General features: G+C 40.3%; 2 protein-coding genes across 2 annotated transcripts in view; one reads left to right on the plus strand and one right to left on the minus strand.

Moving 5' to 3' along the window:
* The window catches only part of megf6 (multiple EGF like domains 6), a 53,138-nt gene that overhangs the window by 25,089 nt on the left and 7,576 nt on the right, over positions 1-20,473 (plus strand). Inside the window, exons 10-27 of the mRNA XM_053321432.1 lie at positions 376-513; positions 656-778; positions 1,255-1,377; positions 1,510-1,755; positions 1,883-2,011; positions 4,467-4,595; positions 4,807-4,935; positions 9,063-9,197; positions 9,628-9,762; positions 10,917-11,042; positions 11,420-11,551; positions 11,748-11,876; positions 12,057-12,188; positions 12,627-12,755; positions 17,725-17,853; positions 18,575-18,703; positions 19,689-19,817; positions 19,985-20,113. Of these exons, the coding sequence (XP_053177407.1) occupies positions 376-513; positions 656-778; positions 1,255-1,377; positions 1,510-1,755; positions 1,883-2,011; positions 4,467-4,595; positions 4,807-4,935; positions 9,063-9,197; positions 9,628-9,762; positions 10,917-11,042; positions 11,420-11,551; positions 11,748-11,876; positions 12,057-12,188; positions 12,627-12,755; positions 17,725-17,853; positions 18,575-18,703; positions 19,689-19,817; positions 19,985-20,113 (2,451 nt within the window). The remainder of the gene's footprint in view (positions 1-375; positions 514-655; positions 779-1,254; positions 1,378-1,509; positions 1,756-1,882; positions 2,012-4,466; positions 4,596-4,806; positions 4,936-9,062; positions 9,198-9,627; positions 9,763-10,916; positions 11,043-11,419; positions 11,552-11,747; positions 11,877-12,056; positions 12,189-12,626; positions 12,756-17,724; positions 17,854-18,574; positions 18,704-19,688; positions 19,818-19,984; positions 20,114-20,473) is intronic.
* LOC128360886 (EH domain-containing protein 2-like) lies at positions 5,105-8,075 on the minus strand. Its single transcript, XM_053321434.1, has 6 exons — positions 7,766-8,075; positions 7,455-7,631; positions 7,100-7,197; positions 6,312-6,724; positions 6,060-6,224; positions 5,105-5,941 (listed from the first exon to the last, which is right to left on the minus strand). Exons 1-6 carry the CDS (start codon positions 7,984-7,986, stop codon positions 5,384-5,386), a joined length of 1,632 nt encoding a protein of 543 aa, XP_053177409.1. The 5' UTR covers positions 7,987-8,075; the 3' UTR covers positions 5,105-5,383.

A 20,473-nucleotide genomic window follows, 5' to 3' on the forward strand; every position in this document is an offset into this window, starting at 1 on the left:
AATTATGTCTTACAATATGTAATTTCTGTGGTGGACCCCAGAAGAAATAGTTGATGTTATGGCAAATGGGGATCAACTAAATTAAACTAAACTGTATGATGGGATGGCAATAAAGGTACACCTGATAGAGTACATCAAAAAGTCATATTAGGTGCAGTGTAACAAAAGAAGTACTCTTTTACCTTTTGAATTCCACTGTAATGTACACTATATCTGTGCTTAAAGTTGTATTTTTTTCCTCTCATCTGTAGCTAGTAATTACAAGATTGGGACAAACCAAAATAGTTCCCATTAGCCAGAAATGTGCTATAATGTTTTTATGTTTCAGCTCTGGTTATGCACTATAGTTGTGGTTTTTGGTCATCTCTTCTCTAGGCATTGAGATGGAGATCATCAACAGCTGCGAGAAGAACAATGGAGGTTGCTCTCATCAATGTGAGCACACCACCAATGGGCCCCTCTGCTCCTGCAACCATGGCTACCAGCTGGACGAGGATAGGAAGACCTGTGTAGGTAAGGACTTCTCTCTGTGACGTGTTCCTTCTTTGTTTTCTCTGATCTTTCACTATACTTAAGCTCAGATGTACTTTCTGATCTCTGTTTCTTTCTGTCAATGTGGTGAAACCAACTTTGCATCATTGCGTGACTTCCTCAGATAGCGATGAGTGTTTCAGTGGGGAGTCCTGCTGCAGCCACTTCTGCAGAAACTATCCGGGTGGCTACGAGTGCAGCTGCAGAGCAGGCCACAGACTAAACCCAGACGGCTGTGGCTGTGATGGTAAGAGTGCTGGATTGCTAGCAGATTACTTAGTCTGCTGCTTTTTAGTGTTTCCTATGTTGTGGCACAGCTGTGCAGGACACAAATTACCCAAGTCCATTTAGTAACTGATTGTTTAGAAATTAAGCTTTTCAAAGCCATTTCAGAACACACAACAAAAAGCAGAACATTTTCTTCACTAAAGAGCAACCAGTGGACAGGGTGCAGTATAGAGCAATGGCAATGGATCACTATTTGCATTTGAAAATATGAAAGAAGCCACATCAAATGAAGACACTGAAGTTGAGTCTTCATCTGATCAGAGAAACATGAGGTACCTCTCAGCACATTCCAGCACAACCTTTCTGCCAATGAACTCCACACACATCACCAATAATAAACTCTTATGTGCAACAGACCCTTGTCTACTTTTGAGTTATGCTGTCATTTTCCTGTCACTCTCTCAGTGGTGTGTTGTTTGTGTATTGTCCTGTTAGACATTGATGAGTGCCTGACAGAGATCTCAGGCTGTGAACACTACTGTGTCAACACACTTGGAACATATGAGTGTTTTTGTCGACTGGGCTTCCGCTTGGATCAGGACCAACACACCTGCATCTGTGAGTTTTTGTCACATAGTTATCCTTGGATCATATAGTTATGTCTTTATTTAATGTGTTTGCACACAAAAGTCCCTTTAATCATCTAAATGAACAGGGTTTTTTTACCCTAATTCTGTATCTGTGTTTTAGCTCTCTATGGCAGAGACCTGGAAGAAGAAGACGAGGAGGAGGAGGAAGAAGAGGAGGAGCAGCTGGAAGTCCACAGGTTACCAGATCTGCTGTTTCGCAAAGCTCCTCAGCTTCTTCAGTACACAGCAGCCTTGCAATATCATTATGACAGTGATGATGATGATGATGGTGATGGTGGTGACAATGATAAAGAATTAGAGTTTCAGAGAGAGCGTCGAGGAGAACTTAGACTGGACAGCCATATAGGTACAGTAAAAAGCATGATGAGCGTGATGAGGCTGAGATGCATGCTTGGTGCGAAATAAAATGAACACAATCTTTTACTATTAAAAATTCAGACATAGAAGCTCAGACATAGAAGTTCTCTTTTCAGTGTGTCTAGACAACTCGTTTGGGGATGACTGCAGTTTGAGCTGTGAAGACTGTTTGAACGGAGCGTGTAGTGAAAACAGAAAGCGATGTGAATGTTCACCTGGTTGGACTGGGGTCATCTGCAATGAAAGCAAGTATAATTGATGATATATTCTACAGTTACATTTGTTTAGTGTGTGTTTCATCTGTTCTTTGCAACATAAATCTTTGGCCACAGTGTACTAAACTTCAGACAACGTCACCTTCAGTAAGTTTTCCTTAACTCTCCTCATGCTTCAGATAGCTTTTCCCCCAGGATGACTGTCTATTCAAAGGAAATTTTAAACATATAGTGAAACATCCTTTTTTTCTTTCTTTCCAAGAACTAGATAACAAAATGTATACCACTTTCACATCTGTCTGTTGAATATGAAGCTACAGCCAACAGCTGGTTAGCTTAGCTTACCATGGCGACTGTAAACAAGGGGAAAAAGCGAGTCAGGCTCTGCCCAAAGGTAACTAAGTCCACCTTCCAACACCTCTAAGTAATAAATAATCCCTCATTTTTTTGTGAAAGACCAAAACAATTTGTGGTTTACTGAACTGTTTCTTTGCTAAGAGAAGTGACTTCCTCAAGTCACCGGTTGCCTGGCAGCCTCATGGTGGCAACAATGGCAACAAGATACAACTTGTCTTTTTGCATTTTTTTTTTGACAGATGAAACAAATTAGATACAATGTATTAGTTTGTTTGTTTTAGAGGTGGCTGTAGGTGGATTCTGTTATCTTTGGACAAAGCCATGCTAGCTGTTTCCCAGTCTTTGCTAACCTAAGCTAATCATCTGCTGGCTGTCGCTTCATATTTAACTTACAGCCATGACTGAGTGGTATTGATATTCTCATATACTTTTTGAGAATAAGCCAAACTGCTCACGAGTTTCTTTAAAAGTTATGGACCATGAACAACCAAGGTGTGCATGTATTAATGCTTGATTGCGTTCCTTCACTTGTAAGTCACTTTGGATAAAAGCATCTGCCAAATGACAAAATGCAAATGTATTATGTAAATGTATGGGAGACCATAATATATTTATACCTAGATTGTATGAATGACAAGCGGCACATGCCAAGTTTACTAACACACACACACACACACACATACACACACACACACACACACACACACACAACCAGGTACTACAGGTCTTTCCCATAGGACACATCTACTTCCAGGTTTATTTGAACCACCCATAGCAATGTGGTCTAGTTTTAAAGAGAGATGAGATAGCTCCCTGTGTGCATTGATCCAAGGCCATGTATCAAAACCTGTCGGCTCCTCAGCGTGGGCGGGTGGGTTGTTTATGGGCTCCAGAACACAAGAGCACTGGGGGAATCAATCTATCTGCTACTGGAGCGAGGCCAGGGCCCACAGTGAGAGCACAGCCTGGGGCCAAGGATGTCCACTACTGGGTTAGAAAGCAAAGCTCCATTGTTCCCATCCAGCTCTATGATTAATGGGTGTCTTTGGTCTGAACCCAAGTCAGGCTGGTAATCATGAGAAGAAAGCCACATGGGATAAGTCTGTTAAAAGCAATCTGTCACTTTTAGAAACACACTCCTGGGGTGGTTTTATTCAGATACATACTATACGTTGATGGTTCTTGGGATGAACAGCATTTTCAGATGAAGGAGACAATGGGAGATGTTACAGTAAGTAATAACATAGTGGTCTATGTATTTGTACAAACCACAAGTCTGATAGAGCTCAACCTTTAAAAACATGTCTATCTTCATTACCCTGTTTATGATTGATCATAATGGGGCAGCTAGGTAAGAAATTATAGTTTTTTCTTGGATGGATTATACTTGTGAGAAAAGATGTTTTCACAAACCATGTTACTATTCTGTCAGCAAAATTAGATTCACTGATGCTTTATTCTGGTAAAACAGACAAGTAAGTCAATGACCAGGGTTGTATCAACATCATGTCCCTGGGGCAATATTAAATAATGGTATTTTTTGAAATACTAGTGTCAGTGTTATAACTGGTGCTTAAACTGCTCAGTGTAATTTTCATGATTCCTTAACATGCCTGAAAACAGATGATCAATTCTGTCATAATGGAACAAAATCAGTGCTTCATAATCTCACCCACTGTACTGTTCATTTACTCTGAATGATATATTTTCTTTGTTATCATCTGGATCTAAAAAGATGCTTGGATTTAATTTCCTCCATAGACGTGACTGATGTGAGGTGTGACATAAAATCAGATCAGGCGTTCGTTAGATGGATTGTAACAATTCAGCACATCTTAAACAGACAGCTGCTTCATGTCGTAATAGCTAACAAGGCCAGAGAGATTAAGCAAGTCAGAAGGGCACATACCATGGGAAAAGACAGGATGGAGGGTGGAAGTGTTGACTGACTTTTTAGTGCTAGAGCATAACCCTCTCTGTGGCTGTATTTACTTTCTCTTCTCTTAGATAAAACATCAAAGGAATTTGCCCTCAGTTTGATTAATTAAGTAATACTGCAACTATTAAGATGTCAATGCTCTTTACCCATGACCCCCTCCTTGTTTCTTACCCCCCTCCCCTTCTCTAGCTTGTCCACAGGGGACCTATGGGCAGGCATGTAACAGTCTTTGCCGTTGTCAGAATGGAGGCTCGTGTGACCCTGTGACCGGGAAGTGTTTGTGCCCCCCTGGGGTGCAAGGCCTGCTCTGCGAGGATGGTTTGTATGCTCTCACTCATGTAGATGCTATCAAAATAACCAGGCTTTAGGTTATCCTTCAACATGTGCTGAATGTGCCCTGAAAACATCTTTTTGGATTTTAACTGCTGTCTTATTTAAAGGTTACTGGTAATACAGGGAAGCATATTTTACAGAACTTTGCATCCTGTCGTAAAGTGTGACAGCCCTCTGACATTATTCATTTTCACAGGTTGTCCAAGGGGTTATTTCGGAAGGTACTGCAACAGGAAGTGTAATTGTCCCAACAATGGACACTGCCATCGTCTGTATGGAGCATGCCTGTGCTCCCCAGGATTATATGGCCGCTTCTGCCACCTGCGTGAGTAAAAAGTTACATATATATACTATCTGATATTATATAATGTTTATAATAATAATGACACTGATACTATCACAAAATAAAACATACATTACAAGCTTTATGTCACTAATTAAAAAAACACATTACAATTATGTGAGAAATGATTAACTCTTAATGCAAAATAACACTGGATAATTGGCTGTATACAAATAATGTGAACATGAAATTAGCATGTGCACATTTTTAGCCATGAAAAGTATCAATTGAAACCATAGGTTTTGACGTCAGCTGCTTATTTCCAACAAAACTCCTTCTTAGGTCCATAAATGGACACTGTTTCACAGCACATACATACAGTATTGTTAGTTTTCTTAAACTGACAAACTGCTTTAAGGTTATGTTTATTAAATGATGTACAAGTAATGTACACAGATCCTCAGCTTCCAGCCTTCTTTTGATGTTGTGTTTACTCTTCATCGCTGGCTGTACACGGCCGTTTTGACGGTGGCACCAGATGAGAAGGAAGCTCTCGGGGAAGCCAGTGTCCCTCCAGTTTTGCCTCAATAAGGTAGACGGCCAAAGCAAACTCCTCATTGTCTAGCATGCCATCACCATCTATGTCAGACAGCCTCCAGATATGAGCAAGCACAGAGTTGGGCAGAAGGAGGGTTGTCATCCACTCCTTGACTTTGGTGCCATTCAGTTTGCCCTCGTTTGGACTGAGGTTGTAGAAAATCTCATCATATTTTGGCTTGTACCTTTCCACAACCCACTCATTGGAATCTATTCCATTGCTGTCATCATCTTTGAGTTCCTTGAAGGGATGTCTCTTGTAATGCTCAGGCCTGAATGTTCCCAGAAATTCACCATCCATCACCCCATGAAGTGATTTCTTCCTCAGTTCTTGTTGTTGGAGTAAGGGCACCAGGTTTGCTATGTCATTGCTCAGGAGTTTGTCCAAAGAAGCCATCAGACTTGGTTTTAATGTCTTGAATTTTGAGAAATCTTGACCCAAAAGTCGTTCCTGAAAATGTCAGATTGAAAATTTTAATGATTAACAAGGCTCTCAGACACACAGGTAAGAAGGGACATAGATTCTGAAACTATGGTATTGATGCAGCAAATAAAAAGTAGCATGTGACCTGCATCCTGGTGCAGTCAGGGAAGTCCCCAGCTGGGACTCTGTGCTGTTGCTGGATCTTGGTGAAAATTACAGGAAGCTGGTAGATGAGATTGTGCTTTTTGCTTTCTTTGCAAAAAATGGTTGGCATCTCCTGCTTCAGGTAGCTAATAATGTGTGCATGAGCCTAGGAGGGGACAAAGCACAAATGAGACACAAAATCACTATAACTGAAGCTCAGTTAATTCAGAATACTTCCTCTGAGATCTCTCACCCTCACTAAGCGTGCCCTCTTCACCAAGTCGTTCAGTTTTCGCACTGCAGCATTGCGTGGAAGGTTCCTTATGTCAGCCAAGAGATCCTCCTCCTCCAGCTCTATCAGCTCGTAGTGGTCACACACCTGCCTAGGCTCTGACCAGAAAGATCCAATGTAAACCCGCAAGATCTCAGGGGTTCGAAACACTTTCCCCAGTGACCACATGAGGGCACCGTACACTCTCATGAGCTGCTGAGAGTCCACCCTGTCAGCTTTGTTAAGAACTACACGCAACTTGTCCTCGTAGCCGCACAGAGCCCCAAAGGCCCGTGTGAGCTCATCAGAGAACTCCAGTTTATGTGCATCAAACAGCAGGATGATTCGATCCACACGCTCTGCAAACCAGCGCAGCACTGCTGGGAAGTCATAGCCTGAGGACAAGGAACAAAAACACAGGGTTTTCATTAACACTGTATGTAATGTGGCAGGCCTCACTGCCTCGAGACTTAGAGGAACATGTAACATATCCCAGTTGTCCGGTCACACCCATCACTTAATGTGTCCATAAAACATGGCAAAGGCTGCTCTGTTACTTGCTGCTTATCTCCTCCCAACTCATTGTCAAATTACTTTCATCTGCTGTGCTTTTCAGTGAAAAGCACACTTTTTCAGTGAAAAGCACAGCACTTCTCTAAAGGAGTTTAAATCCTGCTGGTGGCAACAATGCTGGATATATAGAGGTAAAGACTTAAATTCCTACTGATCCAGAGATAGAAGTTAGAAGGAAATTAGGTGTCCTATCTCACCTCGGCTTAGTTTTCTCTTGGCTGCAGTCAAGATGCCTGGTGTGTCGATAATGCTGATACTCTCAAGGACCTTGTTTGGTGTCTGAACACATTGAAACCTGCAAAGGAAACATTTTTTTCAGCATAAAATAGTCAAAATAATCTCACATCTGTCACTATTATTAAAAAAAAGTTGATTTAACTAATAAATAATGAATAATAATAATGTGGGCAAAACATTATATACAAATATACCAGAATAAATGCATAAAAATGAAAAAAAAATAAGGAACAACTCTGAAACAAGAAACTATTTCCCCTTTCTCTCACCCTCCCTCCTTCCTTCTTTTCCCTCTTTCTGTCTGTTTCCCATCACCTGTTCAGAAAGCCATTTCCAAAAGGGTCAAGGTTGCGAAACGGCTTTTTTGGATCCACTGAAAGAGCATTACCAGGGATGATTTCTTCCACTTCTCCATGCATGACAGCAGTGAAGCAGTCAGTGGTTGGCTCTGGCCCAACTCTGCTACCAGGAAAATCTTGTTCTATTAGATACCTGAGGACAAACACACATGCAAACCACCACTATCATCATCCTTTCCACCAACACAGTGCAAGACATTTAACAGGACACATTCGACATACACTGCAGTTTTTTAAAAACATATCAAACTTTGAAATCATGATTACCTGATAAAAGTTGTCTTTCCTGTTGAGTACTGACCTATCACCAGCACCATTGGTTTGTTATCAAAGTCTGCATCCTCATAGCTCGGAGAGTGGAACTGATGAAAAGAATAGTATTTCTCTATCGGCAGCAGCCTCTTGTAATAAAGATTCCTCAACTCTTCTGTCACCATATTGACATCCCCAGGTGTTTTAGGGGTTCTCCTAAGCCTCCGGATGGACATTGCGATGGATTTTTGCGTGTTAAGCTCTCTGTGTGGAAGCAGCACTCTCTTCTAACACCAAACTGAATGATGGAAGAATGTGGACAAGGAGTATTATCAGATTCTCACAGCTGTCTGCTCCATCCTGCAGCGGGACATTTGGAGGGTGGAGAGGGTGTAACCAGAGCTTGCAGCTGCACCTAACATAAAGCCAACGTCAAGCGGGACAGGGTGGAGTGGAGTTGAATTTTTGTAGCTGAACAGGGACAATCTTGGATAATTTCAAGCAGATTGACTGTGTTTACATTTTAAAGCGCTTGCATAACTAAATCTTAAATCTTTTTGTTCAATGCTTTTCAGATAAAGTTTGGAGATCTACCAACAACAGCTGCAACAAAGTCAGCCTGATCTCAATTTAAATTTGTAATTATACATTGGAAAGGATGAATGATGCACCCTACTTCCATTTGGCATTTAATCTCATGAAACAGAAGGCAGTAGTACTTAAATTGGCAGAAGTTTGGCTTTGGGATAGCTTGGTTAGTATGGGTGTAGTCATGACATGAGTGAAGTTTTCATCATTGTTTCCCTCTTGAACTATGACCAAATGCTTACAACAACTTTAACAAAAGAATACAAAAATGGCAGTTTTCTTTGCTTAACCTTAAAGATTCCCTCCAGTCACATTTTAAAACGTATGAAAATAATCTGTTTGGATTGGTGCTTAATGCTTAATATGATTTTTTCCACAACCAGTTCAATTAACTGGCTTTTGCGTTTATCAACAAGGTTGATAAATGCAAAATCTATGAATATGCCAATATCTTTAAGTCTCAAAAGTTAAACTGCTGGATGTAAGATTCAAGAGAAGTCCATTCTCAGTGTATGTGCACTGGTGGCTTCAAGTTTCCACATCACACTTTGGTCCAAATTAGTTAAGATGTCCCAGAATTGTCTCCTCTGTACGTTTTATTTTCAGATTTAAGAGCAATGAAACATTCCCCCTTCTGCAAATGAATGTAAAAACAACCTTCTAGTGTAAGATATCACACAAATGTTGAAACCTAACAAACTCATGTTCTTTGTTTTTGAATCAGCTTGTCCCAGGTGGACACACGGTGCGGGCTGTTCCAAGGAATGCGTCTGTGTTCGAGAACATTCCACTGGCTGTGACCCCAAAACGGGAAGCTGTTTCTGTAAGCCTGCATACCATGGTCCACAGTGTGAGAAAGGTATATGCACATCACAAAAAATGGTTTCAAATGCATTTGTTTAATCTACTACATTACAGCTGCAACACCCAATGTCCAGGAGTGAGGTTTTCATTTTGTCCACACAGTCAACTTTCTCAGGTCAGCTGGCTTCTCAGTGAGCAGTTATCGACTGTTTCAAAACTTCAAATGTTACAGAGATCCAAGTGTATTTCCTGTTGCAGTAATCATTGTGGTTACATCTGGAGAGGAGAGACAATACACTTGGAGACATAATGTTTCCATGAAATGCAGTTCCGATTTATTGGTCTGTCATGGAAAAGCGGTTTAAGATGTTGCTGTGAAACCAGTTTACAGTGATCACACAGTCATGTCACTCAAGTTAAGTTGTGACAAACCTGAGTGTCTTAATCTTCCCTTGTTCTGTGTATGTTTATATGTCCCTATGCAGAATGTGAGCCTGGCTTCTTTGGTGCAGGCTGTGAGCAGTCATGTGACTGCACAGGTGGAGGGTCATGTGACCCGAGGACTGGAGAGTGTAACCATCGATGTCCTGCAGGACTTCATGGAGATAAATGTCAGCAGGGTGAGACAGGCTCATTAAATGTTTCTTTAATGGAGCAACTGTGAATGTGTCAAGATGTGAATTTCAAGATGTATGTGTTAGGTTCCCTAACGTGTGTAATAATAACTAATAAAGAACTGGCATGCAGTCAAAAATATTTTAGGTGTAACCTCTTCTTTAACTTACAGTTTCTTTTAAACATCTGGCATACATCCATACGATTGTTTGTTACCTTTCAAATGCTTTGAAGTCTTGATGTATAAGGTTGTCTGCAGAGCTCGACTCCACAGCACTCTCATGTGGCCTGAACTTTTACAGTAAACGATCATGGATATATTAACAGTATGCTTGTCTGTTGTGAGAATATGTGAAGCGTGTGGGTGTGCATACTTACTCATGTGTCTACATGTGTGGTTATTGTTTGCAGTCTTGTGTGAATGTGTGCCTTTGCATATACAGCTTGTACACTGATGACACAAATACAGTAGTTATGAATGGGTTTCAGAATTTCTGCAGCTTTGTCACAATCACGTACAGCATATAAATCTTTCTATATTCTGTCATTCTCTGCAAACTTTGATGGATTGAATGGAGTTAGTGGATGAAATAAACAAGGCTCTCTTTTGAATTCACCTGGTCAGTGCAGGTGTTGTTTCTGTTATAAAATGCACAGCCAAAAACTATAAGTTCTCCTCCACATCAAGGTGTCCTCTGGCTATTTACTCTGCTGGTTGATGGAAAGTTCAGTTTTCTGTGTTCTGATCTAAACTGATACTGAATATTGTTTAGACCTTTTGTTTCTGTGGAGTGGACTAAGATGACAGACTTACAGTATGTCAGCACTAAATGCACAGTCCAGGTCTAGGCTTGCTGAGTTTGTCAAAGCTAAATGAGAGAGAGAGAGAGAGAGAAAAAAAAAATCTGGATTGTACTTAGATTAAGTTGCAGACCAGGTCAGGATCAGGGTAATTTACTTCAGTTACTACTTCAGAGGCTATTGGCAGAGGCTGAATAAATAAACAGAAAATGATTGAGTATTTCTAAAATTTCACTTCTGGAGTTTTCTGTCTTGACCCATTTTTGCAACGTTGTGTAATCTTGTCCTGTGTCTTTTGCTTTTGTGTGTGTGTGGACTGTGAATATTGTGTTGTACACTATTTATTGTGTTTTGCTAGCCTGCTCAGCTGGGAGCTATGGAGAGAGCTGTCGTCTGACCTGTGACTGTGGGGGAGCTGCTTGTGATCCCATAACCGGACAGTGCATCTGTCCTGCTGGGAAGACCGGAGACTCATGTCAGGAAGGTACAAATGTTTTCAACAGTTTTTTGTTTTCGTATTAATTTTAATCTAATTATGTGACAGTAGAATGTAGAAAATGTGATGACATGTGATTGGGGCCAGTTTGAACTCACTGACATTGCAAGCCTGCAGTATTATCTTTTACCACCAGGATGTTTGTATTGTATGTGCCTCTCTAAGTCAAACCTATTAGAAACCCATCCTTTGCTTTATAGATCACTTGTCCTTATCAGAAAATGTACCCATTTCAGACCCTTTTAATACTTTTTACCCCTAAATTATTCAACAGTAGGTGGCTTTAGGGATTTACCTAGCAATGATTTATACATTATAAGTGGATTACTACTTACTTAATCTGAGAGATACTTTATGCTCCCCAGACTGCACTGTTGGATTCTGGGGGATGAAGTGCCAGTCGTTTTGTCCGCCATGTGAGAATGGAGGCTCCTGCAACAAGCAGACTGGTGTCTGCGACTGCCAGCCCGGCTTCACAGGAACATTCTGCCAAAATGGTGATTTTGCATCATCTTTCTGAGATTTAACAAACAAAAAACTGTAATAATGATATTCCTATTAGTTCCTTTGTCCTTTGCTTATTTTACTGCTTAAAGTATTTAGTCATATTTCATTTACAGCACAGATATTCTTTACTATAAACCAAAGTGGATTACTAAAGCATGTTTCCTGTAAATATCATGTTGTCTATAGAGTGTCCCCAAGGTTACTATGGACCAGGCTGTTTAACACGCTGTTCATGTCACAATGATGCCATCTGTGACCCACAGACGGGACAGTGCGTCTGCCCTCCTGGCAAAAGAGGCCACAGATGTGCAACTTGTAAGAAGTCATCCTCCATAAAATGCATCACAAAAAACGCTGGAAAAAACATGACAATGTTAGAGTGGCAAGTGAGAAGACAAAAAATTACAGCATGACAGAAAAGCAGTTAAAGCAAAGCACAGGACATATGAAAACCTTCAACTTAACTTTCACCTCAATGTTTGCTTATGTTCATAGCATGTGAATCTGGTTACTGGGGCCAAGGTTGCATCAGTAAATGTCAGTGCCAAGAAACCTCTCTGGGCTGTGATCCTGTCACCGGTCAGTGTGTGTGTGAGGCTGGTTTCACTGGAGACTACTGTGAAGGAAGTAAGTTCAATTCTCAGGTATCACAGAATTTCATTTTAGTGAATGCTGCCACCATGGGGTGATCCTTAGTTATTACATTCTTTCTATTCCTCACACTGAGAGTAATTTGCTGGACATTTCATTTTATCAGACATGTTTTATTTCAGCAACTGTTGATATTGTTCTAGGACCATTATATAAGATATACTTCTCCAAACCACATTTGTTTGATATATATTTTGCAAAGCGTCCTTGGGTTTGTGAAAGGCGCTATATAAATCACACCTATTATTATTTAGTTCAGGCCATAACACAATATGGCAACATTACTTATGAACTGCAGCAGAATTGTTTAGCTGACCATATTTGGTTTAAAGTTCAATATTTAAAATATTGTGTTTCTACTTTGTACTCCTGATAATCTGTCTCCTTCTTTTGTTTTACGTGTTATGTTTACAGAGTGTATGAATGGCACTTATGGTCAGGGGTGTGCACAGCAGTGCCAGTGTCAGAGTGGAGCCCTGTGTGATCACGTGAGCGGAGCCTGCACATGTTCCCCTGGATATGCTGGCACGTTCTGTGAAAAAAGTAAGATCTCATTTTCTTTTTTGTGTGTTCTTCCTCTTTGTGAAGCACTTTGGATCAACCATGTTGTTTTTAAGGTGCTATTTAAATAAAGTTCTTGACAATTAGTGACAATTATACTAATTGTGAAAATGAATTTACCTGACCGATTTGACATGTTTGGGGTTATTTGGACCTTTAATGTCTGTAAAAATATACTTAAATGTTTTTAGAGACTTCAAAGATTGATTTAACCCTTCTGTTGTCTTCCCATCTCAACTTACGTCCTCCTTGGGTCAAAATTCACACAGTCTAGGTTGACTATTTATAAAGTATAAGATATAAATTATCACCCAATTCTGTGTTAGAGCTTTTTAGCCAACTTCATTCCACCTTATTACCACAGGTTTATCACATATGTTTTGTGGAAATTATGGTCAATAAGCCTCATTCAAAGAAACTATAGTTCACTTTTGAGTTAACGCTTGTTGACCTCCTGGGTCAAAATTCATCTGAGGGCAACAGGAGGGTTAAGGTTCATTCACTTCTTTGTGTTGAATTCCTCTTCATTTAGTTAAAACTAGGTCCATTTTGATCAGCTACAACAATAATGTAATAATGTTATTCAGTCACAGGAGCCATTTTTCTCCAGCAAAGATACTTTTACTTTTTATGTTTAAAGTACATTTTGATAATAATGTATTTTTTGTCTTTTAACTGTGGTTTTGTAATACATTTTTCTTTTTAAATTTACACGTTTACTTAAGTAAAGGATCTAACTGTCTCTCACTGTAATAATGAACCCTTCCTCACACACACAGGGTAGCTTCTACTCTATATACTCCATGTACTCTAATATACTCTACTCCTCTCTTGATTTTAGTCTTATACTTTGCACTCCCATTGTCTCCACACCTTTGTTCACATGTGGCTCCAAAATACATCTATGGTGATGCAATCACAAGTGAAGGGCTTATGTGGTCACCCAAGACTACTCTTTATTTTATTTACATCACATCACACAGGTGTGAGGCTAATAGAAAGCAGTATCAATGAAAGAAGATAAACCTGCACACTTACTTTAAGCCACAAAATTTAATCAAACAGTGCTTTCATCCTAATCAGATTTTCATTAGACCTGAAAATCCAAAAATGACCCTAAAAATTTGATTTGACTGATTTGACCTTTGACTGATTCAAAAAAATATGAGGACCCTGCAGATACTTCTCTTCACAAATAGATAGATAAACCTGATAGCCCAATCTAGAAAACTTATTTTTTATATAAATCTTTGTTAGAGCTGAATAATTGGTTGATTAATGTATTAGTTAATAAACATAAAATTAATCAGCAACTATGTTTGTAATTTATGCATAGTTAAAACTTTTAAAGCTTTCTTATGTCATGGGCTGAAGATTAAGGTTTTGGACTGTTATTCAGACAAAAAAACCCTTTAATTATTCTATTTTTAGATCAAGTGATTAATTGTTTAATAAATAAAATAATCATCAGATTAACAGATAGTGAAACTAATCATTAGTTGCAGCCTTATATTTAATATCCAACATTAATTGTGTTAAGAAGTAATTCCTGAATTCAGTCTACTTTGGATTTAAGTTGTGACATCACAAAATATAAAAACTGTGAAAGAGTGTGATTTTTCTGAAACATTGCCAGTTCAAGTTTTATTTGAACTGGTTTAAACTCATCCCCATTGACTGCAATACTGGCTTTTTCCATTACAGGTTATGGTATCTGTCTTTAAATCCACTAGAGGGCACTGCAGGACGTTCTTCTGGTTTTATACATTTCTTCCACAGTTTCAGTGAATCACCACACTGAGTAATCAGATTGTCCATGTAATGTCATAAGTAAAACCATTTCAAAACCACACAAATCCCAAGATGTAATTTGTATTTGTCATTCTGGGATGGATGGACTATATTTTATAGGCTGTGTAAGCAGCATATTTTAAAGCATCCTGTCATAGCAAACCCCTCACTAATACTCTTCTCATCATTGTGATATTTTTCCTTAACTGTAAGACGAACTGACCATCCAACAGTCTTAACATTGTAATAGATTTGTTCTTGATTATAGTCTTTTGACTTGAAGTGGCCTCATGTTATTATAAAGTGTAAGATTTACTGTAAGTGTACCACCAGGCCCAGAAATTCATACTACCTCTGTTGTACACGAAGCATTGTAAATCATGGCCATGTCACACTAGAACAGAGCTTCACGTCCCTAGTCATAACAGTCTAATGGCCTCAGATGCAGACATCATTCTGATTGGACCTTGCTGTAGAAATAGGGCTATCGGTCTGACCAGATTCTGTTTTCTGAAGGCCTTTTCCCCTCAAACAGAGGTTTCTAGTTTCTCAGTCTTCTGCTGGGCCTCTTCCTTCAGGAGAAGTCAGGAAGAGGCCTGCACTGTGAGAAGGACCAGATCTCTCTAGTTCATCTGTTTCACAGAATTAAAATGGAAAGATCTAGCTTTTCTCCTCAATGCTTGATCCTACACGGAAGATTTTTCATTTGCATCTACACAATGCCTTTGATAATGTTATTCATAGAAATAACTGGTTCTACAATATTCCGAAAGCTTGTTACCATGGTAGAATCATTCTTTCCTTTTTGTGGCACAGAGGTTAATTCTAAACACTCCAGTCAAGTTTTGTCGGAGGAAACAAGCTATTGTGCTAACATGGGCCCTGAAAGCTAGACCACTTCTTCAGTGAACGTGGATTGTGCTCAGTTTCTGTTCTGCAGCTTTGATGTTTGCATCAAAATAGATCATTTGGTCGCAGTAAAAAGAACTCTGGTTCAACTGGCATTGAACATCCGTGCTATTGTTGAATAAACCGGGTTGTTTTTGTTGTTGTTTTGTTGACCTCTTTCAGCGTATAGACCTTGAATAGCACCAGGAAGTTCTATTCTGTGTTCTCTCTATCCGCTGTATTTCTGTGGTCTGCTCTCCCCAGGCTGTGTGGTCCCTGGACCTGCTTTATGGGCTGACAGCAGTGGCTCTTACACAACCAGGGATCTGGAAATAATCCTCCTGTCTTAAAGAGCTCATTTAGTCTAGAGATGGAGTCTTTCAGTGATGGCATTGTGTGTGTGTGTGTGTGTGCGTGTGTGTGTGTGTGTGCGTGCGTGCGTTGGACAGACTCCTCTGTACCTACCTATAAACAAAGAGTCAAAGGAAGAGTCTAAACTTACAAATACTAGCAGATCCAGTGCTAATATTAGATGACAGATGGCTGCTCTGTGGTTAATTTGGAAACTAGTCGCCCCCTGCTGGCATAAACAAATAATAAACTTTGCCATTCTGGCTTGTCAGTAAAACCAAGAGTACTCCAGTAGACATATAAGGAAAGTGTTTTAACATGTTGAGGTGATTACTGTGCCTGGCAGAGATACCTCATTAAAAGGGTATTTTTTTCATTTGTTTCATTATATATATAGCAGACATTTGGTGAATAATCAAATAATACTCAGATAAAGCATTCTTGAAGGTGGGACAGAAAGACCCAAGCTTGTTGCTATGGTGTCAGCAACTGCTATCATTATAATAAACAACAGACAATAAACCAGAGCTTTTGCTACAGTGCTACCACAGAGCTAATGTACAGCTGGGTCAAAATGACAGCATCTGCAGAGGGCTAGCTTTAATAACATCGCAGACTAACCACTACAGAGGCAAGCGAAGACGTCATGCTGTCAGCGTGGGAACGTGGTGATGACTGTGCCAGAAACTGCTGAGCAGGAAGGATACTTTTCCCAATTTTGGGCCTTGAGGTAGAAAAAAGTAGGAGTGGACAGCATCATCAACTGGAGCCTGAGAAGGAGGGTATGATGCATAAACTGTAGGGAATACCCTGAGCACTGTGGCATTTATAATTCATAAAACCACCAAGTTACACATTGCTGTCGCTCTCCAGTTTGTGGCTTCCTTTAGTGACATGGTCCACTGCTTCCCTTATAGATAGACAAGGCAGTATATAAATGAAATGAAAAACTGCTGGCTGCTGCGATAATTGGGGCAGACTTCATCCAAACCCTCACAAGGCTTCTCACATGTTATTGCAACAGAAAGCAAAAGAGGCTGAATGAAGAGAAAAAATGTCAGCAACAGCTGTCAATCAGTCAAGACTTTAGCAGAGCAAGAAAAGTGTTCCTCTAAATAAAGGCTAGAATGGAAGAATGTTTTGTTTTGCAAAATGCAACTATTATCTTTGTGTTAGGCTGTGATCACTTCAGCTGTCCAGTGACAGATTGAGCGATCAAAAATTGGCGGTGAATAAACAGAGTCATTCTTTCCTGCTCTGGTGAAGTCATGCTTACAGACAATATTTACATCCCAGTAGAGGAAAGGCTCATTCATCCCGCAGCCTCTGGCGAAGTTCTTGTGGATGGGAGGCACTATGTTTACCAAACTTTCTGAGTGTCAATTGACTCTACACACACTTAAACAATCTCTCTGACTCTGCTTGAGAATGGGAAACAGACTCCTGCGCTGGCATCTCCTTGCATCAGCAGCATTGCTGTACTGTAGGTGCATGTGTATGCATCTTAAGGAGACACAGTAACCTGGCTTTGTTTTGCAGTGTATTGGTGGGGCCTGTGGACTCAGCAGGTGCTCTAATTACCGGCTCTCTGTGCCCCTCTACCCCCAAAAGAGAATGGCCTCTGAGCCGCCATCAGCTTTGATGTGGCCCAGATCCACCACACATGTGGGACATGAGCTCACTTAACGAACGCAGACGCTCTGCAAATGAACAGCCGCAGCGTGGTACTGCAATTTGATATTGGTATTTTCAGTAGGTGGTAAGACAGAGAGGGAAAGTAGGAGGAGGAGAAGAGAGTGAGAGATGGGGAAGGGAAGAGAAGGAACTAAATAAAAAAAAGGTTGGCATCTAAACCTTTTTCCTATCCTCTTTTGTGAAACTGCCAGTTCTAACCAGTCGGATGTTTTATCTTGGCCCACAGTGTGCCCGGACGGCTTTTACGGTCTTGACTGTGGCCAGATGTGCGAGTGCAGGAACGGTGCCCGCTGCCACCACATCACAGGAGCCTGCCTATGCACCGCCGGCTGGGCAGGACCACACTGCATTCTGGGTAATGGAAGCCACATCATTAAAACGGGGTGTGAGGGAGGCCCTCACTGCAGCCCATCACAACATCCTCTCCTTAAACACAACTATGATGTGTTTGTGAACAATTATCTCTATAATGAGACATTGCCAATGACTTTTTTAGGGATGGGTATGGGTGGAGAGAGGAGGGAGGACAAGAGTGCCCTGCAGCATACATGGTTTAATTGAGGTCTATTCTGGATAAATGCACCCACGTGTTTATATCAACATTAGGAAAGGGAGAGCATAACTTGGAAGACTCTTTTAGTAGCTAACCAATCAGTGTTCTCATGCTAAAGTTTCTTGGGGATTTCATGCCGTTGTTTTAATGAATCCAGTGAAATGCCCACTAAAGTTCTTAGTCTGTCATTCTGCAGTCTTATTCGAGGCTCTCATCTTGCCACAGCCATTTTGCGGTCCTAACTACCAGAGCCAGAGTCAGCAGAAAGCCACCAGCATGACTTAACGATGCATCTCTGTCATTAGCGCATTTTCCTCTTTCTTTGACTCCAAATGTCATCTTGGACTTTGATCATTAGGGAAAAGTTTACAAGATGTGTGCTGAAAACCATAATGCTCTGAAATGTCTTTTAGCCTTCTACTCTCATACATTAGCAGTGGATGTAGCTGCTACAGCTCATTCTAAGGTAATACTGAATGTGTGTGTGTGGGTGTATTTTGCTTTCATGTGCCTGTGTTTGCAGAATGCCAGGAGGGTCATTTTGGGGAGCAGTGCAGTCAGATCTGTGAGTGTCAGAACAGAGCCAGGTGTGACCACATCACCGGGAGATGCAGCTGTATGGCTGGGTGGACCGGAGTCAGCTGCCAACTGCGTGAGTGACTCATCATGCAGTCCACAGATTAGCTAATCACTCAGCATCACAAACCTTTTCAAATATTTTGCTGCTACTTTCTTTCAGGACCAGCAATTTTTTTGCTGTTTCAGGCATCTGGTGTTTTTTATTTATTTCTGATAGAAAATATGAAAATCAATTATCAGAACAAAAATGGTCAAAATGATTGCAGACTTGATGTTCACTGTTACGGTTTACACAACTAAAATAATCTGATACTTTAATCTTATATTATATTTACACCATAAATTGGTGGAAATAATGGCAGCCTGGAACTAAAGGAAACAAACATACAAAAGTTATTTCAAGGCACCTTTCACACAGAGAAGGTCTAGACTATACTCTTTATTTTACAGGGGCCCAATATTCCCCCTTTACCCCATTTCACTTGGTGACAGCGACAAGGAAAAACTTTTTTAACAGGAAGAAACTTCAAGCAGAACTGGGCATTCAAAAATATGCCAAATTGTAGAAAGTACAAAGTAGACATGATTTACAGTCAAGGAACCACCATTTGTAAACACACTGGTATAATCATGTAAATGCACTATTTAAATCACAATGTCAGAAGTTTTAGATCAGTAGAAATACCTCTTTCCATAGGTATAAACAAATGCTTATAAAAGTCCATAAACACATGGGAAGAGTAACAATCTTTATGAACATGGTAACTGGATACAGGTACTTTGTTCCTCCTGAAAGGCTATTTGAAATACATATCAAGTGTGTTGAGTCGCTTCCTCCTTATTGTGGACATCCAAGTGTGCAAAGACCTGCATCTTTTAGTTGCATTACTGAATGTTAATATATGCGTCACCAGTTACACAAATTTGTATTTTAAGTATGTTCTGCCTGTGTTTGTCTTGAATGGACACGTTTTTGGTTTTGAGATCGAGATTTTTCATGACTAATCCACTTGTGTAATGTGTCATGTCTGTGCTGTGTTATGTTTGTGTGAGTTCAGCATGTCCTGCAGGACAATATGGGGAACACTGTTCTGGCCAATGTCTGTGTCAAAATGGAGGCTCCTGTGACAGTGTGACTGGCCAGTGCTCCTGCCTGTCTGGCTGGACAGGAGCTGCTTGTGAGTTAGGTGAGCCCTACACTACTATCATCGTGTGAAGTTCAGAGAAACACTTGCAAACATGTCATCCACCTGTCCATGTCCTCAAAAGCTGAAGTTGTTGTAGATTGAAGCAGTATTTTTGAGATCAAGTTTTTCATAACTTGTATCTGAAGTTGCCTTTTACTCGCTCCTAGAGTGTGAGGAGGGACATTATGGAGAGAACTGTATCCAGATCTGCAGCTGTGCAAATGGAGGCAGATGTGACAGAGTGACAGGAAGATGTGTCTGTCTGCTCGGTTGGATGGGGGAGCTCTGTCAGTCAGGTGACCTTCTCAATATCACATCAACACTTAAAGCTTTAAAGTTTTTATTCTGCTTTTTTTTTGTTATCCATTTTTCATCCAGTGTATCCAATTGAAAGAAGGCATGGGGTTGACTCCTTCATTTGGTATCCATTTTCAGGACACTGTCAACAGGAACAAACATATTGTACATACATATCGTTGTGGGGAACAAGTTGAAACTAGCCAGCACTCAGTTCAGCATCTTGAAAGTGAGCAGTGTTACTCTGCTGAAAGATTTTCAAGACACATCATTGCCAGTGTAGCCTTTCTCTTGCCTTGCATCTGTATTTCATTTGTAATACAAGAGTTTGTGAGTTTCTGTGTAGCAGCGGAGCAAAA

Source organism: Scomber japonicus, chromosome 6 (assembly GCF_027409825.1).
Source record: "Scomber japonicus isolate fScoJap1 chromosome 6, fScoJap1.pri, whole genome shotgun sequence".
Lineage (NCBI taxonomy): Eukaryota > Metazoa > Chordata > Actinopteri > Scombriformes > Scombridae > Scomber > Scomber japonicus.

Bases quoted from the DNA above. Each gene is read 5' to 3' on its own strand.
- LOC128360886 (XM_053321434.1), bottom strand. From the start codon at position 7,986: ATGTCCATCCGGAGGCTTAGGAGAACCCCTAAAACACCTGGGGATGTC. The intron at 7,632-7,765 runs GTAATCATGATT...GTTTGTCCTCAG, and splicing joins GGAAAGACAACTTTTATCAG to GTATCTAATAGAACAAGATT. The intron at 5,942-6,059 runs GTCACATGCTAC...TGACATTTTCAG, and splicing joins CTGACTGCACCAGGATGCAG to GAACGACTTTTGGGTCAAGA.